Source organism: Bactrocera dorsalis, chromosome 5 (genome assembly GCF_023373825.1).
Source record: "Bactrocera dorsalis isolate Fly_Bdor chromosome 5, ASM2337382v1, whole genome shotgun sequence".
Lineage (NCBI taxonomy): Eukaryota > Metazoa > Arthropoda > Insecta > Diptera > Tephritidae > Bactrocera > Bactrocera dorsalis.
In genome coordinates, this window is record NC_064307.1 from 28,655,309 (window position 1) to 28,680,852 (window position 25,544).

A 25,544-nucleotide genomic window follows, 5' to 3' on the forward strand; every position below is an offset into this window, starting at 1 on the left:
ACATGCTCTCAAGATATTTCTAAGAGTCATTCACGCCAGAATATATAAGAAATGTGAAGAGTCAATGGGCAAGACGCAATTTGGCTTCAGAGAAGGTCTTGGAACACGCGAGGCATTGTTCTGTATACAAGTTTTGGTTCAAAACTGTAAAGATGTCCAAAAAGATGTATTTTTATGCTTTATTGATTATGAGAAAGCTTTCGACACCATTAAACACGATAAACTTATGGAAATTCTTTATTCTATGGGAATAGATGACAAAGAGATTCGTTGCATAAGAAATCTTTATTGGCAACAAACTGCCCATGTAAGCATCAATGGTGATATAACCGAAGAAATATCTATTTCACGAGGTGTAAGACAAGGATGCATTCTGTCACCCTTGTTATTTAACATATATTCGGAAGTAATATTTCAAGAATCGGTAAGCAGTATTGATGAAGGTGTAAAAGTGAATGGTATTTTCATAAATAATATACGCTATGCAGATGACACAACACTTATAGCCGATAGCTTGATGGGATTACAAGAACTTGTAAACCGAGTTAACTTACGTAGTGACGAATATGGCCTACGCATTAACATAAACAAGACGAAGTATATGATTATTAGTAGGAAAAACATATACAATGACACACACCTCATGATTAATAATAGTCCCATAGAAAGAGTCAAAAATTTCAAGTACCTTGGTTGTCAGATCAATGAAAGTTGGGATTGTTCAAAAGAAATAAAATGTCGAATCGAAATTGCTCGCACAACTTTTCTCAAATACAAAAATATATTATGTAGCCATGACCTCACCATCACAACCAAAATACGTTTTTTAAAATGCTATGTTTGGTCAGTGCTTCTCTATGCGATGGAAACGTGGACTCTAAAAATCACAGATATGAACAAGCTAGAGTCCTTCGAGCTATGGCTTATTAGAAGAATCCTAAAAATTCCATGGACAGATAGAGCTACAAACAGTGAAGTCTTGAGAAGAGTGAACCGCAATAGAGAGTTGTTAAAGACTATAAAACAAAGAAAAGCAGCCTACCTAGGACATATTATGAGGCACTCTAAGTATGAGCTTCTACAAATAATTATCCAAGGGAAAATTGAAGGAAAGCGGGGTATTGGCCGTAAACAACTTTCGTGGCTTCGAAACATTCGACAATGGACAGGAATCCAGAACGTGGGCAACCTTATAGATGTGGCGAGAGATAGAGAGAAATATGCTGCGATAATTCAAAATCTGTGATTTTTTTTATTTTTATTGTACTTTTTATATACAATAGATATATTTAACATGTAAACATTACATTATTATATTATTATTAAGTTTATTAATATTGTACATATTATTAATTGTTATATGATCACCAATATTCGAATACGAATTGGCAAATAAAGAAGAAGATAAATTAAAAAAGAAATAAGTTTAAGTTTGATTAGAAATACGAAAAGACTCTTTAGACTACCCAATATTATTAATATCAGGCAAGTGGTGCGAAATAAATCTCCAATTTGTTTCCATCGCCAAATTGCCTTTCTGTTTATTTTTTCATCTAGATGGCTAGTTTAGGATATTAGATATAAAATTTCATGATTTATGATAGAAATTATGAAACTGAGTTATAGTTAAAATCATCTTCATCGTTCAAACTGGGTTTATATTGTGAAAAATTGGACTATATTGTGAAACATTGTTCATACTGGGTTTATATTGTGAAAAATTGGACTAAGCAATTAATGATTGCTACATAAATGTATAAGTATTTCGAGGAAATGTAAAATCCTATTTTACTCAAATTGAAACGACAGCGGGTATTTTGCAAAATAGAAGTTTAATTTTTGAACAAAAATTTATTAAAAAGTTGTATATATGATAATTATATTGATATGGATTACATATGTGAACTAATAAACCATTTATTTGACTAAAATAAAATATGCGCATTGGAGGGTTAAAGATGGCTAAGTGAACGCTGCCTAAAAGCATGCAACGAATAACGCGGCGAAACAAAACTTTTAGTTGTCATGCATGAAATAAAAAAGTAATTTCAACTATATAAATTAAATTTTATGTTTATTTTTTTATTTTCGTATAAAAGTATATAACAAGTAAAAATAACTAGTATATGATTCAATGTTTTAAATATAATTATGCACATATAATATAATGAATTCGCAAAGCCAACTGCTAATACTGACTGATGGATGAAATTACAAAGAATAGATAAATCAATGTTGGTGAAAATATTTTTTGCTTAGAAGTAAATAAACATATATATATACATATATGTATATGCACACAATATTTTTACAAAATATATATAATTTATAAATAATTATGTCAATTGAATTATTATATAGTATAACATATGTATATATACACATACAAGTTCTTTCGTAAAGACTATTTAATAAATATTAATTAATAAGGTACACATGGTGCATTGTGCGCTCTGCTGCGCTACTAGGATAATCATACCTATTATTATTTTTCTCTAAGTTTAAGCAATATTTACAATTATAAAACTAAAATTAAAATTAAAAAAAAAAACATTTCAAATAGTATAAATATTATGTATTTAACGGCTATTAGCTGGAATGTTGATCCTGCTTGCTATCGCCTGATTGGCTTTAAAGCTTTTAAGCTGTATGGTCTACAGCAAGCTTAGCAGAAGAAGTCCTCTTCACATTTGTTGTAACAACAATATGGTATGTTGTTGTAGCTAAGCGCATGTTCACGCTTGTAGCGTTCCTTCTTGTCGTGATGCAGCTTTTTCGGCTTGTAGCGTGGAAAGACATCGACTTTACTCAGAATTTTGAAGTGCTCTTGGCCCACTTTCAGATAACCACCATGTGGGTATAAGCTGCGGCTGATGAAGTGACGCTTATCATTCAATTTTGGATCTATATGCGTGAGTGCGTGGAAAGAGAGAAAAAGAATTTTATGAAATTTCATTCCACATCCAATATACTTGTCATTAAAAGTCTAAAGATGTCTGTAAATATTTTGTTAAATATATGTAGTTGCTATGAAAGCGAAACAATAAATGCGTGGTTTCAAAAATCTGCATTGACGCAAATTGCGGCTTGCTTATTGCAAAAACAAAGAACCCGATCAACAAAACGGGTAAGAGAAGCGACTAAGTTTTATTTTTGAGCTAACTGGGTATAAATGTGTACCGAAAAATATTTACTCAAACATACACATACATAGCTTGAATGATATACATGCTTCTGGTATTATGTATGTATGTATGCGGTACGCATATGTTCCAAAGTGGAATTGGAGCTGATTTTTTATAAGTGAGCACAACTGCATTGTTACTTTGTTGTTTTTACACTATTTTGCCAATATTGGTGCGTTGGTGTTTAGTGCGTCAAAATATTGGTATGGTTCTGAGCATTTTAAAGCTCTGTTTAATATAAATCTTTAACTCCCTGAGGCACGCGGATGTTATGAGTTAAGTGCTTTGAAATAAAAACCAACTTCGATTGGAGCTATAAGCTGTATCCAAGCGCTCATGCCAACAATTTTTCCTATGAATACAACAAAAAAATTATTGTAAAGCATTATTTGAACCGAAACTTCTACTATAAACTAAAAACTCACAATAAACGTCAGCTAAATATCATACTTCCTTCCGCCTCTAAATTGCGGATTTACTTAAAACGAAAAAAATATTTGTTGTAATATATTTTCGTTAAACCTATGTACGTGCAATTTGCATTCGCCGTTTTAGCGACAGAAACTGTAAAAAATGAAATGCAATGCCAAAGTTGACTGACTTGGCGGCCTTTCCATGTCAGCCAGTCGCCACAAGTAAACACTGGCACGTTGTCAGGCTTGTCAGCCGTTCGATTTAAACTAATATTTTTTTAATTTTTATTTACTAAATGTTTTTCTTTAATTTAAGAAGGCATTTTTGTGCACATTTACTGTTGGCGTCGCAACGACATAAAGCCAACGTAAATATTTATTATTCCATATACGCGCTCAAGTGCATGTAAGTCAATATATGCACATAAGTATGCGCGCAAGTGCAAGTACATCTAGTTTAACACTTAATAAAATGTTTTGCATGCCACTTATTAACACCTTCAGTAATATTCCAGTTGACAATAAATTAACGCGTGCCAAATTCGTGCACTTGTCACACGTACGTTGCATTTCCTCCTACATTCTTTACGCGTTTTTCTGTCTACAACTCAACTCAACTTGTGTACACACGTACTTTTGTACAATATAAATGCTCAAGAACATATGCATTCGCTCGCAAACAAAAATTTCATTAAATTTAATTTCATATACAACTTACATTCATTGTGATGTATGTAATTGTGTTCATATGGTAGAGCCAGCGAACGCTTCTCTCTTCCCTCATCTTGCTGGAATAGGTGCTCGCACGCTTCCATAGCGAACATCTTCATTTTTTCCAGTGAACAATAGGCATGGCTTTTGGCCAGCGCGCCGCAAATAAGCAATGTGGGCAATAGTAATCGCAGCTGTAAGATAAGAGAAACATAACAGTTATTTATATATTGTTGTTGTTGAATTTTAATTATGTTGTTTGGTTGAACAAAAGTAAATCTATTTATATTTGTTTGTTTTAAGATACCCTTTTGATTGAAAAAAAAAGTTTGCTGCAAGTTACGTATACGCAATCGCGCACCAAATATATGCAATGATAGATATAAAAGACTTAAGACACGAACACCTACATTCTTTCATTTTCATGGGGTTATTGTAAATATGGTATTATAAATTTGCGTTAATGTTTATTAATTGAGAAATGTGATTTTATAATTGACATAAATCTTGCATAATCTCATACCATATGCTTATATAAAAATCATAGATATGTCATGTAGAAAAAAATTGTTTAATTAAAAAAACAAGAAAAAACAAAGCTAGAATGCACTACGCAACTAAAAGAGATTCTATACAAGAATTTAATTTTGATCGGCCAATTTGTATGGTAGTTATTTGCTATAGTGGTCGGATTCCGACAAATGAGCAGCTTCTGTGCAAAATTTCTGATTGATACTACAAAAACTAAGGGACTAGTTCGCGTAAATACAGAAAATAGATGTGGCTTTATCAGCTCAGCTCGTCAAGCTGATCATTTAGATATATTTCTTAAAGTGTCTCCGACGTTGCCTCTTCCTGAGTGATACATAACGAGAAGAAAAGAAACTTATCTTATTGGTAAGGGTTTTATTCCCCCCATCTAAGTGAATAGATTAAATGAATATTAAAGATGAATTTTTCATTAGTAACAATTTTTCTAATAGGATTGATTGACTGATAAACGAAGAATGCACCGCGGCCTTAGGCTTATTGTGCGCTCTCCTAAATCACAAAGACTCTCATATTGATAAAGTTCAAATATTCTGCTGGGTATGGTATGTGGATCCAAGGACTCTGGTGTTTCAGGCTCCCAGTTGCAGAACCGGCAGTTTACGCAAGGACTTTATTCCAGTGAAAGGTTCAGGTCCTACCATATTAGTGGATGCTGTGGAGCGGGCGAGCTCATCAGCCAGTTTGTTCCCGGTTATACTTGTACCTTTGTAACTGGACACCAAGATGAGGTGCACTTGGTTACGTCCTAAAAAGAGCTATACGTCTTAAAAAGAACTATATATTCTGCCGAACACACGCAGTATAAACAAGCTCACCCAACCTCAACTTTACATGTGAATATATACTATTTAATAATGCCGTTTTTTAGAGTATTCGGTATTTTCTTAGCTTTTCAAGCAACCATTGCTTCTCAGTCAATTTGTCATGTTTTTTCGTTGACTTCTTTCTTTAAATAAATGCAAATAACTGCTTTAAACTAAACCATATTGAATGTAATACAAGTGTGTATTATATAGAAAGATCAGATGTGCAACATAATAATTCGCCGATCACGATTAAAAATTAGCTCTAACAGAAACTTAAGGGGTTACATGGGTTTACGGGCTTCAAAAAATCGAACTTTTTTATTTTCGACGACGAAGGATCTTTTTCGATTACAGCTATTCGAAAAAAATGACGCGAAATTTTCACTGAAATTTAAATTTTTTTGTAAAAATGTCTGCCAAAAATTAAGTTTTTGGTTTTTTTCCTTCTCCCAAGTTCTAAGTTAAGGTTTTAACTAAAACACGTATTTTTTCATTTATATGATCCTGTAACGAGTTATCATGTGAACGCAGATGCATCTTTTTTCCGAGTGGTCGCCAGAAAGGGCGTCGCATTGGCCGAGTTTAAAATAATTTTTTCCATAAATTTCAGAATTTCTTGTTTAATAGTGTATGTTTGTAACAACAAAAAATTCTAATTAATATTTATTTTTCCATATGAGAAAGAAAATTGTTGAAAAAAAGGCTATTTTTATCTTAGAAAACCCATGTAATCTCTTAATAAGTACCCAGTAAAAAGAAAAAATATAGTAAACAACAATAAATACTAAAATATATGTAAAATATCGGCCAAAAATTCATTATTTGCATTACTTATTTTATTACAATTAATTGTACCGGTTTTATGATAAAAAAAAACACATTATTCCAACAACACGACAAGAGTCATCATGAGCAGTGAAACTCTCGCACAGTCATCATTGTCTTAGAAACCCAATTTCACTTGTTATGAAATTCGTACACTCATACATACTGACGTCACACAAAAACGTCAGCAGCTACATAAATACATTTTTATATAGTAAGTGTTGGCAGCGCATGCTTCGGGCCAACATAAATGCTATTGACTTGATGACTCAGATATTTTATTTCTGCTATTTCTTAAATTTGTACGCAACATGTGTATTTCAACTGAAATTCCCTACAAAAATGCTTTAAAAAAATTGTTCTTGTCTTGATTGTAAAATTGTGGCCAGCGCTTTGCCTTGTTTGCCAACTTGCACATATCGAACTTTTGCAACACACTGCACATACATGCATACATATACATATGTAGCTGTGTACACACAAGATGCCGGCATTAAATTAAGATGCGGAAGTATTTGCGATAAACAATGTAAGAATGAGGCGTTTCGTGCAAATGCAAAATATGCCGAATTGCCAAACTGAGCGCAGAGAACATTGGGCAGAGAGGTAAAGCCGAAATAAAACGTTATTTTTAACTGCATCGTGCTACGTACGATACAGCAGCTGTGAGAAATGGAAAGTCCCAAGGCAAGGAAGAAAGGGAAAAAGTATATAAAATTGCACTTTTAAAAGCTAACATTTTATGTTTTTAGTGAATTTAAAGTAGAAAAATTATAACTATTAATTAGTGGGGTGATTTTTGTCGATTTTTGTTCACTTATTTACTACCACTACACTGCACTTACCGTTATATGCATTTTGATTTTTCTTTTTTGAAGTTGGGTAAACTATTAATATAGCACGTAGATATTTTTGATTGTAACACTTTATATATCCAATCAATTAAAGTATTTTTTACAGTTTTTTTTTATTTTTATTTCAGCTGCCTTTTTAAAGGTGCCGTTTTGTCACTTCCAAACCTTTTTTACAATTTGAAAACTTTCTTTCTGTGATTTTCAAGACTCGCACGAAAATTTCAAAAAGGTCTAACTTAATAGACTCAAATTTCACTTATTTCACACACGTAGCGTTAACCGTAATCCAAGCGCCGTATGGCTCCGTGCACTTTCCGTTCTTAATTGTGCTTGAATTCGCCGCGTTCAGCGATATGTTTCATAATTAAAATATCGAGTGCAAATGAAAGCGCCAATTTCAATTGGTTCATTTATATATTCGCGTCGACTTGACGACAGGTAATGAAAGAAAGGATTGCCGCTACACACACACACACACACAGAAACACAAACCCAAGCACTGGCTAACAACAACGCGAACAACGCAAGCGCACAGCATACCGTTTAACGCTTAAGCAGCTGAGAGCGCAGGTAAAGTGGCGCTCAAATGAAGAGCGCAAACATTATTAATTGAGAGCAATTAATGCGATCGCTTAGCTACACATCAACTACTGTTGAATACAATAGAAACAAGAAGCGGTTTTAAGTTGTGATTGATTAGGAGATAAACATAAGCAGCAAGTGACGAACGTTAAGACACGAACACACGTTCGAATTAACAGCGAATTAGTAACAATACAACAACAGCACGAAATAATTTTGGGTGGGAGTAGGAAACTATTTGACAGTTCATAAATCAAACAATGCAACATCAATTCCGTTTTTAATTATTTGCATGTTTGCAGATAAGCCAACTGTTATTTTCATATTTTTGCTTTTTGTTGCATTCTTTATATATTTACTTCGTGCATATTTACACGCACATACAATTATGGTGAGAAAAAAATCACTGTGCGTTACTATTAGCTGCGAGAACTCAAGTATTCATTACCATAAGTTAAGTAATATAAATTATTATCCGGTGCGCGTCGCTATGACTTGCAAGAAATAAACAAGTTCATTATAAATATGAATAAGCTAAAAAATATAATTTTACTTTCCAGCAATTTCATGCATAACCCTTTCATTCACTCACACCCCAAAATGTAAAAACAAAACCTTTTTTATTTTTACTTTTTAAAATAATAAATTGCAGGCCCTCCATGAAATTAAGTATAATATGATTTTTTTGTAATATACATTTAAGATAATATGTTCACTATTTTCATTTATATGATTCCCGCATCCGGCCCAGATTTATGCCCGGCCAACGACTGTCACCTTAGAAGCGTTCTCAATTTTAATATTTTATATGTGTATGCGCAGAAACAACAGTGTTATTTTCGATGGCAATTTGATAAGTATCATACTTAGCCTCGTAACGAAAAATTAAAAATTTGGATAAGTGACAATCTACAGTGTTTTCCAATAAAAGTGTGGTATGATTTCCTTAAAAAAACACACTAATTGTTAAGGATATAATGTACCACAAAGTCAAGTTGTATGTCATGAATAGCACGTTCAATATTTACATCTAAAACTTGCAGAGAGTTTGGTTTATTGCTAAAGACCAACGGCTTCAAATAGCTCCACAAAAAGTAGTCTAATGGTGTTAAATTACAATCTCTTGCAGGCTATTCAATCTCAAAATTAATCGAATCTTTAAACTTTTCTCGCAATAATTCGGTTGTTACATGTGCTGTGTGGCACGTAGCTTTGTCTTGTTGGAACCAGATGTTCTCTGACTAGATCAACTTTTTCCAATTGTGACCATAAATTGTCTCCATTGACAGTAGCAGTGTCAACAGCACTTTCCATGATGAAACTGTAAACATTACTGAATAAAATGAAAACCAAACTTACAGATCATGACATTTTAAGAATGGCCGAAAATAAACATAGAAATAATATCACCCCCCTGGAAAGCCCGATGTTTCTCAGCATAATATCCTTTTTTCTCGATATATTTGAAACAGCTTTGCTCTAAAGGTCTGCAAAGTAGGCTTTCGTGGTGCCGATAAACTCATTTGTCTTAGATTTATTTACCCCGGCGAGAGACTTTTTCAAAATTCAATACGATGGAATGGAAAAGTAGTTCGTATCCTAATCAATTAGTTGTAACGCACAGAACTGTGTGTCATGTCGGAGAGCACTTTTTTCTTGGCCGAAATGGACAATAAATACACGCAATCGTTGTAGTTTATACCTCGTGAAGCCCAGGCATTGGCAATGGCGTTCATAGGTAACGAACGAGCGGCTGGTCAGTTGTCCCCAAGCACCTGGAGAGTCAAACATTTTCGCGAGATGTGTTTCTATGAGTGGTGCAAACCGAAAGGACAGCGTTCCTTAGAACAGAGGTATGCGATTGAATTCTGTGTGAAACTCGGTAAATCTGCGACAAAGACGTTTGATATTATCAAGCAGACTTACCCAGATGTTGCTTTAGCAAGAAGTGGTGTGTTTCCGAGGCACCAGGCCTGTTTGGAGGGCCGGGAACAGATCGTTGATGAAGACCACGAAAAAGGATGCTCATTGTCTTTTTTGACATTATAGACCTCGTCCATCATGAATTTGTTCCTCCTGGACAAACCGTCAACGCCAACTTTTACGTGGAAGTCCTCAAGAGACTCAAACGAAGGGTCAATCGGGTCCGACAAGACATCGCAGCTGATTGGATTTTGCACCACGATAACGCCGCGGCTTACATTGGGTGAACAGCTATCTCACCAAGGCTGGCATCCCAACGTCTCTGCGGCAGTCCTACAGCCCAGATGTGGCTTTTTTTGGTTGCTTGCCTGAAAAGGCCGATGAAAGGCGAGCATTTTGAGACGACACAGGGGATCCAAGTAGAATGCAACTCGGCTCTCAAAACTATTCCGGAGAATACCTTCCGTGACGCCTTCAATGGTTGGAAATCGCACTGACCGCGCTGTATCGACGCATAAGGAGACTATTTTGAAAGTTTTTAAAGAATTGTAACAATTGGTTCAATAAATTTTTTTTAAATCGACTCAGTACTATTACTATCCGCACAAACGCTGTAATTCAGCGAATTAAGAGACAGTGGCTACGCTGGCTAGGTCATGTCGTCCAAATGGATGAACATACACCAGCTCTGAGAGTATTCTACGCAGTACCCGTCGAAGGCAGAGGAAGACCTCCACTCTGTTGGAAAGACTAGGTGGAGAAGGACTTGGTTAGCACTTTTTTGTTAATCCAAACATTTACAATATGTCATATAAGTACATATATAATAAATTTTGCGTTCAATAGTAAAAGACATTAATTTCATAGAAATTGTGACGTAAAAGTTATGTAAGCTACCAAGGCTTTACTCAGCTACTTAAGCCATTACGTAAGCAATTATGTTATTTTTTTAAATAACGGAAATATTTCTGATTGACTCCCCCTAACACTCTCTCTCTCTTTGAGTCGCTTTGTAAACAGCAGTCATGCCTCACTCTTTCGGGGGCTTGACCGAACATGCAAAAATATTAAAGAAGGGTATAAAAAAAAATTGACAAATTGAAGGTGTGTTTAAAAATAACACTGCATTTGTACTTATTTGTGTCAAAAGTTGTGACATCAAAAGAATTACGTTATCATCGTATCAGCCCACTAATTCATCGATTTATCTGGATGGTTGTGGCCTCCACAAACCAGTACTTTATAATTCCAGACGCATGCCATCAAAAGTTCAGTGAACTACTTGCGAGACTAATGTGATATATGCATTTGCTCCTATATTTATAAGTTGTAGCTGATTGCATTTAACAACCATAAAATAATAAAGTATGTTTCTTAATTAACTGAACAAAGATATTTCTTTGTCGGGAATAAAGACGCGATCAAGTTTTGGTCTATGCCAAACGAGGAATGCAAAAATTGTGTGTGCATAAAGTCTGCTCATGTATCTTTAAGCATTCCAGTTTGCTGCGGATTCCGGTCACTATCAACAATAAGACACAACAAAAAGCATCGCTAATGAATTGGCGGCATTTTCAGTCACCTGAGCGATCAGAAATTCAAAATTATTCTTTCATAAACATCAAGCAACGTGTCTGTAATTAATTTTTTTCTGCTCTAAGATGTTCATCCAGCACTTGCATATGTTTACAAAAACATATATTTTTGTTGTTTTGTTTAGCAGCATTTAAACTTTATGAATTGCAATTAAAAATGCCATAGCAACTGTAAAATATATATAGGTATTATAAAAATAGGTAAAGAATTAAGCAGTTTGAGAAGAAGTTCTTTAACTTAGCCCCTACTTTCATGGACTTTCGGAAAATTTAAAGCGGATAAAGAACTCTATTCAGTTCTATTTAACTGTATCTTAACATAAATAATTCGAAATATTTCTTTAGGGCTAATTCACACTGAACCAAACTACGAGGAATTTCAAGGTTATGCATATAATGCTTGACCCCTACATAAAACATATATTAGGCATAAGAACAAAAAGCCAACCAAAAAATAATAAATTATTTCATTCCTATTCAACGCTAGAACACATTGTCATTAAAAATCACATTTTGACGGAAAGTTTAAATGAATGGAAATCGCTGTATAAAGTATATTTAGGAGAACTGATTGCATTCGCTTTTGCCATTACCAAAATATATTAGAGAATATGCTTCTAAACAATTTTAGAAAAATAGTTCACATATTAACTAATATCTTCGGTATCTAGTCTCCTAGAATAACAAAAATTATTATATAAAAGTTGATTCGTTTCAAGGTTCCCTACTTTTTTAAAGAAAAAACACAGAAACTTCAAATTTAATGCGAAATGTTTATTATAATTCGAAAGAACATGTTTTGGCATTTAATTTTTGAAAATTATCTCTTTCAAATGTTACCCGTTGCTACATCTCGGATGGTCCATCCGTCGAGTCCAATTTTTGATAACTTATCCGAACATTTCGATTGGTAACTGGCGAGTGAAACGCGTGATGTTTTGCTCCAAGGCCTGAATCAAAGCGGAATTCGCGACATAGACTGTAGACTTTACATATCCCCATAGGTGTAATATAATATCATACGATCATGGTGGCCATTCGACCGACCCAAAACGTGAAATCATCTGTTCACCGAAGTGTTCTCTCAATACATCCATTGATTACAGCGATATGTGGGAAGTGGCGCCGTCTTGTTGAATGTCGTCGAGATCAGAAAATTCACTTTCAGGCATCAAATAGTCGGTTAACATGGCGCAATAACGGTCACCATTGACGGTTACGTACTCACCAGCATAATTTTTGAAGAAATGTGGATCGATGATTCCACCGACTTACAAATTACACCGAACGGATATTTTGCTTGTTTACAAACTCAAAATTTGGCTCGAAAGCGTCAGATCTTTTTTGATATTTGCAAGAACCTATAGAGCGAGGCGATATTGCTTGGGAAGGTCGAGCGGCTTCAGGTCTCTCACAAGCTGTATTTTGTACGTTTTCAATTTGAGATCTGGACGAAAAAGCTCAAAATTGTTCCATGCAATTGTCCGAGTTGGCTCTCCATGGTCTTTGTGTACACTCTCTGCAACGGCTGCTAAGTTTTCTTCTCTGCGTGCTGAGCATGGCCTATTCGGTCGAATATTATTCAGTAATAAATGCTGGGTTTCAAGATGGGTGATTGTGTTGCGATTATGTTGACCATAAGTTGAGCGAATCGTGCGAAACACATTCGTTACAGATCGTGAATTTTCGTAATAGCGTTGAACGATTTGTAAACATTGTTCAAGTGTAATTTTTTTCATAATGAAATTCCAAACAATGCTGAATAAAAATAGCATGACAGCTTGACACGACTCGATTTTTAAAAATCCTTACAATAGTTATATAGGAGGGGAAACACTGACTCGACTTTATTAATTTTCGGCACAAGGTTATATTTTTATTAGATATAGTAGATGCTTTTTATTCTCAAGACAATTCACAGATTAACCGATATATGGGGTATAAAGTTAACCACAAGTTCGAAAATATGTATACTAGGTGTATTGGGGCAAGAGGAAGTAATGACCCGATTTTACTCATTTTTGGCGAGAGCATTCAAGTTTATGCCTGTCTTCATATCGTACATAAATATATTCATCTTAGAAAGTTTTCTTTTGATTTCAAAAGAAAACGAATTAGTAATAACGTGAAGTTGGCTGAGATTTTTCCCAACTAAAATATATCACTGAGAATTTGTAAGTAGGGTATAAGAGTGACCACCAAGCTAATGCTAATATGTGTTACTGTTGCGTTCAACAGTTTATATATACGTAACAGTTTGAGTTTGGAAAAATATGCAAGGACGAAATTAAAATGCGATCAACAGGTCGAATGTGTTGTTAGTTCGATTGACGATCATTGCGCATTACATCAGCCGGTAATTCGACGAAGTGGGTGCGACTGTCGCGTGAAAGTAAATATAATTTCACCGATTGATCAACGCAAATGTGGTGACGTTGATACTACAAATACACCCGCATATTCAAAATTAAAAGTTGGCAATGACATGTAACGGTTTGTTAGCAATGCTCAATGCAAAATCACCGACTCGTCACTATAAATAATACTAACATACAAACGTCGTCGTCGAAAATATCCGTAAATCGTGCACTGGTCCAACAGGTGGCGACAATGCGTTTATTAACGATATCTGAAGGTGTAGATATGTGTATCCATATCTGCATCCGTAAGAATAATGCGTGTGAGAATGAGTAAATACATATACTCGTATATGTATGTATGTATATTTATGTATAAATCTAGTTTTAGTGGCATAAATTAGCTCTGTGCATCTAAAATTAGTCTTAATTAATATTATTATAGAATTACATATTCACGTACACACACTTACATATACATAGAGTAATTTTAAATAGGTTGTTCTTACCGGTTGCAAATTATGTTGTTTTAGCTGGAGAGAAACAAGTTTTTTTGGTTGCTCAGGTGATCACGCTATTGGACTTCGGTATCATAACTGTAATCTCTTAATATTTGCATATGCTAAGTATTTGAAATGCACGCTTAAGGAGCTTACATCAGATCACATTAAAAACCTATATTCAGCAACTGATTTTTATATGAATCATAAAAATATTAATTTCTTTAAATGCTCATACTCGTATTTGCTTATTTTTTACATATAATGTTAAGAAAATACCCAAATTACTCATTCCAATCCAAAAATTAAAAATCAATAAGTAAAGAAAAATGTTTTCTAACAATGGTGCTTTTTCCCAAAGTCATAAAAATTTGCTCGCTCCGTTGCTTTGTGTACCAACATGTTAAGTTATAACAAGTGATCACACATTTCTCAACTGTTAATGTCAAAACAACATTTTAGTCTCCTATCGAAACACTTAACAATGCACGAGACACATACGTGTAATGTCATCCAGGAAAACTGATAAGTTTTGATATGAATTCGTTCCAAATATCTCAATTAATTCTAAACATTCTTGCAGTGGCAGCCCATTTTTTAGTGATTACATAAAATTGGCAAGGATGCTTAGAGATAATTTTAGCAAATCTGAAATAAATATTGTGGAGGACGGAGACATGTGTAGAAATTCACGCAAATTAGGAAATTTTTCTGATTGCCATTCACTTGGAGGTGGCCAGAAACGAATCTTAGTCTTAGACCAAGTATCCTCTGAGTAGCCGAAGAACATCCGTTTGAAGGCGAGATAAAGTGAGAAGGCGAACCGTCCGTCCTCAGTTCTTCAACATATCGCTGATTTTCGCCCCCGCCCCGACGGAAGAGAAGGACGATGTGACCAATGTGATTCCTTCTATGAACGCTTTCAGCCAACCAGATCGGTCATGTTGTGACAGACGGAAGACACGTCTCCAGTGTTTTAAGCGTTCGTACGCCCCGAGGTCCTAACATCAACTCGCACTACTATATTGTTGCAGCCGAGATATGCACCGCTTCTGTGCAGCTTCAGTAATGTCCAATTCAAGTACAAATAAAAACTGATTTCTTACATCTCTATCTACATATATGAATTGATTTATCACCTAAACTTTGACGGAATTATTCTGATCTTTAGTGATAAACAAACAAAATAATTGATCGAGTTTCTAATTGATGATCCATTTCGATGTCACATACTTTTTTAAAGAAAAACACAGAAACTTCAAATTTAATGTGTTAGTGTTTATTATCATTAGAAAAAACATTCTTTGTCATTAATTGTTTGAAAAATCTTTCAAATATTGGCCGTGGCTACGTCTAGAAGGTCCATCCATTGAGTCCAATTTTCGATGAGCATTTCGACTGGTAACTGGGGAATGACACGCGTAATATTTTGCTCCAAGGTCTGAATCGAAGCGGGATTGTCCGCTTTGACTTTAGACCTTACATACATATGTATCTTCACTGGAAAAAATCTAACGGTGTGATATTACACGATCATTTTTGAAGAAATACGAGTATGGACCGATGATTCCACCGGCCCACAAACCACACCAAACCGTTGTCTTTTCTGAGCGGTTGAAATAGCAGCTCTTGAATCTCCTCAGGTTGCTCTTTGCCCTGCTTTTTGTCCCATTGTGTTAGAAATGGGCCGCATCGCTGAACAAAATTTAGCTCGAAACCGTCAAATCTTCTGGAACTTTTCAACAGGCCATAAAGCGAAGCGATGTCGTTTAGGAAGGTCGAGTGGCAGCAGTTTTTGCACAAGCTCTATTTTGTACGTTTTCAATTTAAGATCTCTATATTTATTTTCTTCACTGCGTATTGGACGTGATCTATTCGCTCGAATGTTATACAAAAAATGAATGCTGGGTCTCAAGATGGGTGATTGGGGATGGGGCTAAAATACCTCTATTACTCATCAAATTTATTGGTCTTTCTTACCATCGGAGTAACGCATTTGCTATATAAATGTCTAGTAGTTAGCAATGTCTAATATGTAGTTAGTAATGGTTGAATAAACGCGTGCCGTATGTAACACCGATTAGCGTTAAGCATGTAAACAAATACATAATTACATATATACTTATACTATGTGTATGTAAGTGGTGCGCAGTTCTTAATGAAAACATACATATGTATGTAAGTAAATCAGACTGATTGTTTAATCATTCATGTAAAGTGCTAATTTACAAATAGTAAACATATTTTATATGCACAACGACATTCATGTTATTCAATATTTGGTAAATATGTATTAATCGTGATACAAAAATGACAAATTTTAAATATATCTGCCAGGTGACCGCATTATAGCAAAAAACCAGACTTTTTATGATAGCAAATTGTGCCACCTGAATAAATGAATCCATAAAACTTATTAATCACTATTGTGTTCGCGTGAGTGCATTTAGTTTAATTTAAATAAGTTACTCAGAAAATAGTTTTGTTAGTACTGCGCATTTTCAAAAATGTGTAAAGAATAGACATACACACAAACATTCTAATAAAGTCATTATTCAGACACTTTATAAAATAATATTTACAAATTTCCACTGAAAAATTTTTGCCAGTAAAAAGCGATTTTTTATTCATATCTTCAGATTGAGAACTGTTTGTTATTGTTTTACATTTGCATAGTTTTATAATAATACGTGATTAACAGTACATTTTTAATAGCAGTGAACTATTTTTTAAATATTTTCACAAACTTTTGTTGCCCTTGTGGAATGCCTCTTTACAATAAACAAAAAATATGAAAGTTCACATACAGATGTACACATGTGTGTGTTATTTTCTTTCATGCCGAATGCAACTGCTATAACAAAGTACAGTTAAGTATATCTAGAATGTATAGACATACATATGTATGTACTGCTCACAGGTAAACTCGGATATATGCATGACTGTGGAGAACGCAGGAACTAGTTTCAAAGCCTATCAGGAGCTCTGTAACAACTTCCGTTTCAGACTTCCTGACCATTGCAGGGTCTTCCCGTATCCTCTTGCGTTCTACTACTAGACAGCTGGGTTTCGTGGAAGCTTGGCCAGCGCTGGGCCACCATCGGTACTTGCGCTGTCGCAAAAGCCTTCTAGCCAAGATTAATCGCAGGAGATCTAGTGATCTCTTTGCCTTTAGTAAAGCTATCCCCTCATTAGTTGTGGGGCTTTTAAAAGGCCAATGGCCTATTGGCGTCCATGCTGTGAGGTTGAAAATCTTATCAGACGCCGGTTGCAGAAGCTTGGAAGATGATGAGGTGGAAATAAGTCAACACTTTCTTATTGACTGTCCCGCGTTTGGGTGATCAAGACTTAAACATTTGGCCACGCATACTTTCAGTGATAGCATCGAACTGGCGGAAGTTGTAATTAAGCGCCTTTGCAAATTTGTATTGGCAACTAAGCGTTTTGCCAATCTGTTAGTCCGAACACAGGCGGTCTTCTTTTCTATGGCTTCACAAAAGACTACTGGTATATGTAGTCCTTTTGTCCGCGTGCTGTCATCGATCAGCCGTCTAACCTAACTTAACCCATAATTTAAGCTATCATTATTAGCAAATGTTAAAACTAAGTTCCAATGGTAGCTTGTTAACTTGTATTACACAGATTTCAAAAATTGGGTCGTTATTAGCACAACAGAGTGAAGTCGGCTTAACAAAAAATAAATGTATGGTCAAATACATACATACATATGTACATCTTAACAGCGTACTCATCAACTAACCGTGGCTATGAGTCAACGAAATTTCTATGAAATCACCACGCTTCACCAATAAATCTTCGTTTGATAGTCCACAAACGGCGTTTCATAGAAAATACTTATTTTTAGTTTTATTGTAAAAACGTCCGTGTGTTCAATGTTAATTAATACGAACAGATACCTGCTCTAAATCTAAATATTGTTTGTAACTACTATATTTATATACATATGTACGTTGTAATTCAATTATTCATCTTTGAGGTCAACGCTCCATGGTACTATAGTGCGTGGTATTAATATTTATAAACAGAAAAAAAAAAAAAACAGACAAAACTAAAAGTGAGTAACCGAAACGTGAATAGAGTAAATATACACACATAGTAAATAATTTTCAAAGCTTAGCGTTTTTGTTAACATTTTTAGAGATTTTATTTTTGCTAATACCAACTTGAACACTTGTCGGGCACGTTAACCCTCAACCAAAGAATTCCAACTATGCTTAAAATAACAAAGAATACTGTGTAAATTGTGAAATTAGTATCAAAAAAAAGATGTCTAGGATATTGACCAGTAATTACGAAAATACTAGAGAGATCAGAGTACCAATTTTGCAGTGTCATCATACAAAAAACAAAGCGCTGGCGAATTAGCGCACGATCACTGAGTCGGAATAGATTGTATCACTTCTTCATTCGGCGCTTGAAACACGCTACGCGCTTATTCAACCCTTAATCTTGTGAACCCATTAATTAAAATGAATGAAATGCCCAAGTTATGAGGATGAATGAACACCATTCGTTCGTAGAAAAGGCACAGTGGCGTCTAGACGTCAACCGCATAGCTGGTGGATGCCTAGCAACAGTGATCGAGATGGCCAGCAGCATTCCAGCAAATTACGCCAATAACTTCTTTTGCCGCTTAAAATGTGTGTGTGTGTGTGTATTTAGGCATGAATGAGCTAACACTTTGGTTTGCCGACATCTTCGCGTTTGTAAACAAAAACAAAACAACGAAATCAACACCAGTTGGTGGGCTTGTTTCTTTTACTTTGAGACCTTCGCATTTTTTAATTGAAACAAACGTGGAAATTGAAATACAAAACTCGCAAAAAGCAAAATACAGTATTCCGCAAATAAAGCAAACATAATGCGAAAAATAATCAAATAGTCTTGTTATTTTTATATACAGCCAGAAATGTAGTTCAAATGTTCTCACATATAGTAAGGGGCACAACTAGTGTGACAGCCCAAAAAAAAAAGATTTCTTTTGGTTATATTTGCACAATTTTTGATCAAAAGGTGGCATACTGTAAAGACATTATTTGTTCAAAGATAAAACCCGTTATATTAATTGCTTCTTGTGTACTGGAATGTACTGGAAAATGAGAGAATAAAATGGAATTTAAAATTTTGCTATATATATATGAGAAGTAGGCGTGGTTGAAACCGATTTCGCCCAATACACCAGAATATCACGTATTAAATTTAGTCAAAAGGATCTCTAGATATTGATTTATCGCATTTTTAGTACTTTTGAACAGTACCGTTAAAGTGAGAGAGGTTAAGGTCCGATTTCATTTTTTTTCTCAGTGTCGATTGGGTTGCTAACTGGATTTGTCATGAGCGAATTTAGTTATTATAACTAAAATAGTTTAGGAGATATGTGCATTAAGCCAATTAAAGGTTGGAGCCCCGCGAACTTTTTTAAATTTATCCACGAGCTCCGCCTTACTTTTTTGCCAATGAACATGTGTTTTGTTTAAGTTATAGTTTGCACAGACGGACGTACAGACAGTCACCCGGATTTCAACTCGTCTCGTTATCCTAATCATTATATCTATATACCCTCATATCTCAATTAGAGCACACATAAAGGGAACCGATGTTTCTCTTAAACGAATCTGTTGCAACCCGAACATCGACTGCGTTATCTTATCTTTATTCCGGCAACATAGTACTCAATTTGTGCCTGGTTATTTAAATTTTTTTAATTGGGCTGTATGGTGCACGTTTCAATTTTGAGGATGTTTTTGATGTTTATCTTGATTTTGATCGTCAGTTAATATAAGAGCTGCATGCGATAGTGGTCCGATCAAAACAATATGATCGAACATGGTAGTAGTGCCTTAGTTAATAAACCATGTCAAGTTTCGGGACAATATCTTGCCAAATAAAATAATTTTTCATACAAGATCTTGATCGATCAGTTTGTATGACAGCTATTTGTTATAGTGATCCTATACCGGCGATTCCAAAAAATAATCAACTACTTGAAAGAAAGTATATAGAAAATATATCTCAAAATCTGATGGACTAATTCACAGAGGGACACGCCAAAATAAACTCAGCTCATTAGGCTGATCATTAATTTAATACATAGATATAGGAGATCCGACGTTTCCTCCTGACTGTTATAAACTTTCACGTAAGCTTAGCACACTCTGTTCCTTATTTAATATAGACATACTAATATTATAATATAATTAATTTTTATTCATTAAGCGTTTCGTGAAATAAAGATTTGATCGAATAAAAAATAATAAAATTTTTAGTTTTCTGCTTAAAAAAGTAAGGCAGATAATCAAACACCTTTACTGTTTTTAGCATAGTTGAAATTATGGCATAAATTCCAAGTTTTATGTTTATTTAGGAAACGCTGTGCCATAAAGCACAACCGTAGATAAACACTTTAACATTTATACATACTACGGTATATAGGAAATTTGTTATGATTCGATTTCATTTGATTCTAACAATATAAAAACACACATGTTCTATACATACATGACATTTTAAAAATAATATAAATATTTTTTTGTAATGCCTTTCTCCTTGTTTGCTCGCATTTGTGCATCACTTCCGCGAAGGACGTCAAAGTCAAAGTCGAAGAGAAATTAACTTTTATGGAAGTAGTGCTAGTTTTTCCTACAGGGCAGTTTAACTTTTGATTAATTTTACTTTTCCCATCAATGACTTTTTTATACGTCACGAATACCATGAACCGCGGTGACTCGGCTACAGTTAGGAAATGGTTAGTAAAAGAGCGAACAACAACAGTTGCCTTCGAATAACCACATACTACATTAGACATAAAAACCCCGAAATGTGGACTTATACCACGTATGTAGTTAAATGCATACCTAAAACCAATTGGTATTTCTTTTGGCGCTTCATTTTACAGAAGTGCATTTGATGTTTAACTGAATTTGCCGCTAAATGCCGGAAATTCCATACTTTGGTCTGCATTAAAAGAGAGCTTCTTAGAATTAAAAAAATACCATAAATCGACTCAGCGTGAAATAATGGTGAAATTCAAAATTATTAATCTTTTCATAAAGTATTACGCATATGTATGTAGGTACATATGTACATATGTACATACATATATTGTATAGTTATGTGGTGGTTAACCTATTTCATGAAGTTGTAGTACATAATACAGCCAAAACGAGAGAACTGACTACATGAACGGAACGATTTTCAAATTTCAATAACAAAAATATTTTTCTTTCACAGAACTTTTTCAAAACATATTTACAAATTATCAATTAATATCCATAGTTCGTATATTTCAATTAATGTAATATGTGCTAGACCATGATTTAGACCGATTTAGTCCTTATCGCTAAATCACTTTGTTGTCAAGAAAACTTGTAGTTTGAAAATTGTTATACAAATGTACATTCATACATATACATACATATACTATGTAAATACATATGTAACATATTGGGCTTTGGTAACTCTTGTACGTACCTCGCCCATTTTTGGCTCCAGTCGACAATATATGCAAGATCATTCATTCACTTCATTTTATTGAGATGTCTTACATACATGTTGAGCGACATACATTCATGTATACAAATGTGGTATAAATTCAGCCGAAGATTGAAAATCTTAGTAGTAAATACCATGGTATAGATCAATAATCTGGTGCGAATATAAGCGCAAAATATTCATATAAAAAAAATTAAAACCCACTATTATGTGCTATTCACACCTGCGAACGAAAATTCTTTGTCAGCCATAGCTTTTGCTAATATTGTTAAATAAATGAAAATTAAAATGTTTATCTACTATCGCTGTTTCCTTTTCCGTTTTCCGTTTTCCACATTTCACAATACTCTTATTCACTATAAACTTAACTCGTATTGTGAATAGTTCATTTGTTAACAGCTAATCACAATGGGTTGCCAATACCTTGCAAATTTGATCAGCTGTTCCTCCTAATATTTTTTATTTTATTTTTTACTTTCTAATAATTCAAACTATAACTAAGTATTGGTAAAATTCAATAATTTTACATAATTTACTTATATAAATGAGAATTTTTTTTCTCAAATAGCACAGTCATAATTATTAGCTTGCACTGTTATGCAAACCCTTTCTAAAGAAATCTAATGCAACTAGAGTCAACTCTGTCATTAATAAAAATAAACAAAAAAATTAAGATCTTCCATAAGGTGTGTGAGAGGGTAATATTTATTAAAAATTATGGTTTGTGGAAATGGACTTTGATGTTTGATATTGTTTTATGTAAACTAGAAATCGACGATTCGCTGTTTTAATCAATTTTATAAACATATCGCACATAAAAGGGCTATAAAAAACATTTGACAGTGTTGTTTATGTTAGAAAACCTTGGCAAAGTGTGCTTCCTACAAGTGTTTACACATGTACACCCTCCTCCATCCACCCACAAAGTTTTAGCCGAATATACAACACGCACATTTCATTTGTGACGCAGCAGCAATACCATTGTTAATGGCTTCGAATTCGCAGGTTGGAAAAATTGTGGTCGTCGTTGCACTCACATTATTTCTGTACTATTTCTTTTGGGTATCCATATTGCCGTTTATGTTAATTGATGAAGGTGAGCGGAGTGATGACAGATATAAAGATTTTAATATATGATAACTAAAGGCATTGACTGTCCTATTGTATTCCAATTAATGTGAGCTGATGTCAGTGAACATATGTAATGTGACCATTTTAGTTCCATAAACGAAAAACATACGCATGTATAAAGACTTCATTAAAAGAATATGTGCTTTCTAAATTCTGTTCCTTTGCATATGTTGCGTATTTTATTGTGTCAATATATGAAGTTTTATTCCTTAATTGTTCTATTTATAGGTAACTTCATACATTCGTTATTTCCGCCGCTTGAATATGCATTCATATTTCCTGCAATATTTGGAGTGATATTTATTGGTGGCATATCAATATACACGCTGTACCACATTTGGGATCATATTTGGAAGAAAAAAACTATTTAAAATCGTACGTCATTAGCTGCTCTTACCTTGTTCTAAAATAAAAACAAAACATCAGTGAAAAGCAAATAATTGTGAAACGCGTCAGCGCCTGGTTCATAAGGTTATCTAACATTGGCACACTATTTCCCGTTCAAACTTTATCAGCTCTAATTCCATACTTCAACTTTCGACAAATACCGGCAGTAAGTGTATTGAACTGGTGTAGTGCGAACGGTCTATCAGAATGCCGCCGTGGCTGGTAATAGGTGTTTCAGGTGTAACATGTGGTGGTAAAACAACTTTGGCACACCGCTTGCGGGACTACTTTCAACAATCACGCGGCGGATCACTGTGGAATACCCCCTACATTGTGGGCGAGGTGCAGCTTATATCACAAGATGATTACTTCCTACCAGTTTTCGATTTACGACACAAGTGGAATGAAAAACTGAAGGTGATAAATTTTGAACTATTAAGCTCGCTCGATATGAAACATATGCTCTCTGACATAGCATGGATAATGAAAGGTCGCAACTTGGCAAGTGATCCAATGGAATACGTTGATTACATTAACGAGATGTCCATGTCAACGAATTTCGAGCATTATGGGCAACCAGTTACGCAACAAATGTACCATCCCAACAGCTATAAAGTCAATCAATGTGGCTTATCATCGCGACATCAAAGTCAACAAACACAAAGTCAACACAATCAATATCTACATCATCATTGTCAACCACTGCATCAGCATGCACACATTCATGCAAATGCTAATGTGGCCCATTCTTCCCACATAATGCGTATCAACTCACAATTGGCGCATATGCGTGACAACAAAATCAATCTGCTCATAATTGAAGGTTTCACCATCTTCAATCAGCCGGAGTTATTAACATTATGTAATATTAAGTTCCATTTTCATTTGCCATATGAAAAATGTTACGCGCGTCGTCAAAAACGCACTTATGATCCACCTGACGTTACTGGATATTTTGAAATATGCGTATGGCCACATTACGAGAAGAATTTCAATGAGATACGAGATCGACAAGATATTACTTTTCTAAATGGTGAATTAAGCAAAGAACGTATTTTCAAATTTGTCCTGCAAAAAATATCTAACTACTTCGAGGAACGCTGTGATGTGGCCTGTCCGCCGCCACAGAAGCTTTTAGGCATACCGAGTTGTTTGGCAAATGGTCCCATGAGTAATGAGAGTTGTGCTAGCAGTAGTACACGTTTAATAGCCGGTATTGGTGGTAACGTGACAAAAGCCAGCCCTATGGAACAACAGTGAATTTATGGGGGAATTTATTTTGAAATTCTCTAGTATGAAAGCTTGTTACAATTGTAAAGATTTCCTAACATATTATTTACATTAATTTATTACTATTTAAATGCACCAAAATTTTACATCTTAAGCGTGTTATTTAAAAAATGAGGATACCAGTTTTTAGTTGTAATAAAGTTGCAGTCATTTTGAGTACCGAAATTGTAAAAACTCAAGATGTATACTTATTGTATATAGATATATATTAAAAATGAACCATCGTACCTTGTACTCACTATGTAATTATGCGTACAAAATATTAAATAATTTTGATGAATGTAAATGAACTATAAATAATTGAAAATAGTAATCATGAAATAAAAGATTATATTATCTTATATACATATAAAAATTATTTTTCTTATACATATACCCGCAGAACCACAGCCCGAAAAGAAGTGAAAATTTGCACAGTTATTGGTGTATTCCTGCAGATTGTTTTTGCAAAATCACCAATCAAAAACATTTTTATAATCATTGACATTTATTCAAGGAATTCAATGCGAGCGAAGCCGCGGGAAAAGCTAGTAGTTGTTGAAGCAAAACTATTTTACCATTTTTATTCAGCAAAGAAAACTTACCCGCTGCGATAATGTAAGCCTTTTTTCAACAGAGCAGTGGATGAGGAACGAAAATCATACTATAGTAAATTGTACTTAAATATTTCTCATTCGATTTGCTTTATCTATGAGTATACAAGCGCAAGAGCTTAAATTTCGTAACACAAAGCTGAAGTGTTTCACTCTAATAATGATCTGTTTATTAATCTTGCCAGAATTATAAATATTTCATATTTTTATTGGTTTGCTACACTTGTAATTATTATCCAATACATTGCGAAATTGGTTTATTTTTGTATTTATATATTTTTGTTTAAACTTCCTATCATACGATTTTATTATATATTTGTATAAAGTG

At 34.3% G+C, this 25,544-nt stretch overlaps 3 protein-coding genes across 4 annotated transcripts; 2 read left to right on the forward strand and 1 right to left on the reverse strand.

Moving 5' to 3' along the window:
- Positions 1-1,900: 1,900 nt before the first annotated feature.
- LOC105225032 (uncharacterized) lies at positions 1,901-25,332 on the reverse strand. 2 transcript variants are annotated; one of them, XM_049459136.1, is made up of 3 exons: positions 25,208-25,332; positions 4,317-4,503; positions 1,901-2,904 (listed from the first exon to the last, which is right to left on the reverse strand). In XM_049459136.1, the coding sequence occupies exons 2-3, from the start codon at positions 4,426-4,428 to the stop codon at positions 2,666-2,668; spliced, it is 351 nt and encodes a 116-aa protein (XP_049315093.1). In that variant the 5' UTR covers positions 4,429-4,503; positions 25,208-25,332; the 3' UTR covers positions 1,901-2,665. The 2 variants fall into 2 exon arrangements, with proteins under 2 accessions (XP_049315093.1, XP_011201638.2); XM_011203336.3 differs by lacking the exon at positions 25,208-25,332 and adding an exon at positions 7,338-7,740 and having other exon boundaries at positions 1,907-2,904.
- On the forward strand, positions 22,803-23,317 carry LOC105225030 (uncharacterized). Its single transcript, XM_029549699.2, has 2 exons — positions 22,803-22,911; positions 23,175-23,317. The coding sequence occupies exons 1-2, from the start codon at positions 22,803-22,805 to the stop codon at positions 23,315-23,317; spliced, it is 252 nt and encodes an 83-aa protein (XP_029405559.2).
- On the forward strand, positions 23,541-24,964 carry LOC105225031 (uncharacterized). The gene has a single exon (XM_011203334.4). It carries the CDS (start codon positions 23,541-23,543, stop codon positions 24,591-24,593), a length of 1,053 nt encoding a protein of 350 aa, XP_011201636.2. The 3' UTR covers positions 24,594-24,964.
- Positions 25,333-25,544: the final 212 nt, after the last annotated feature.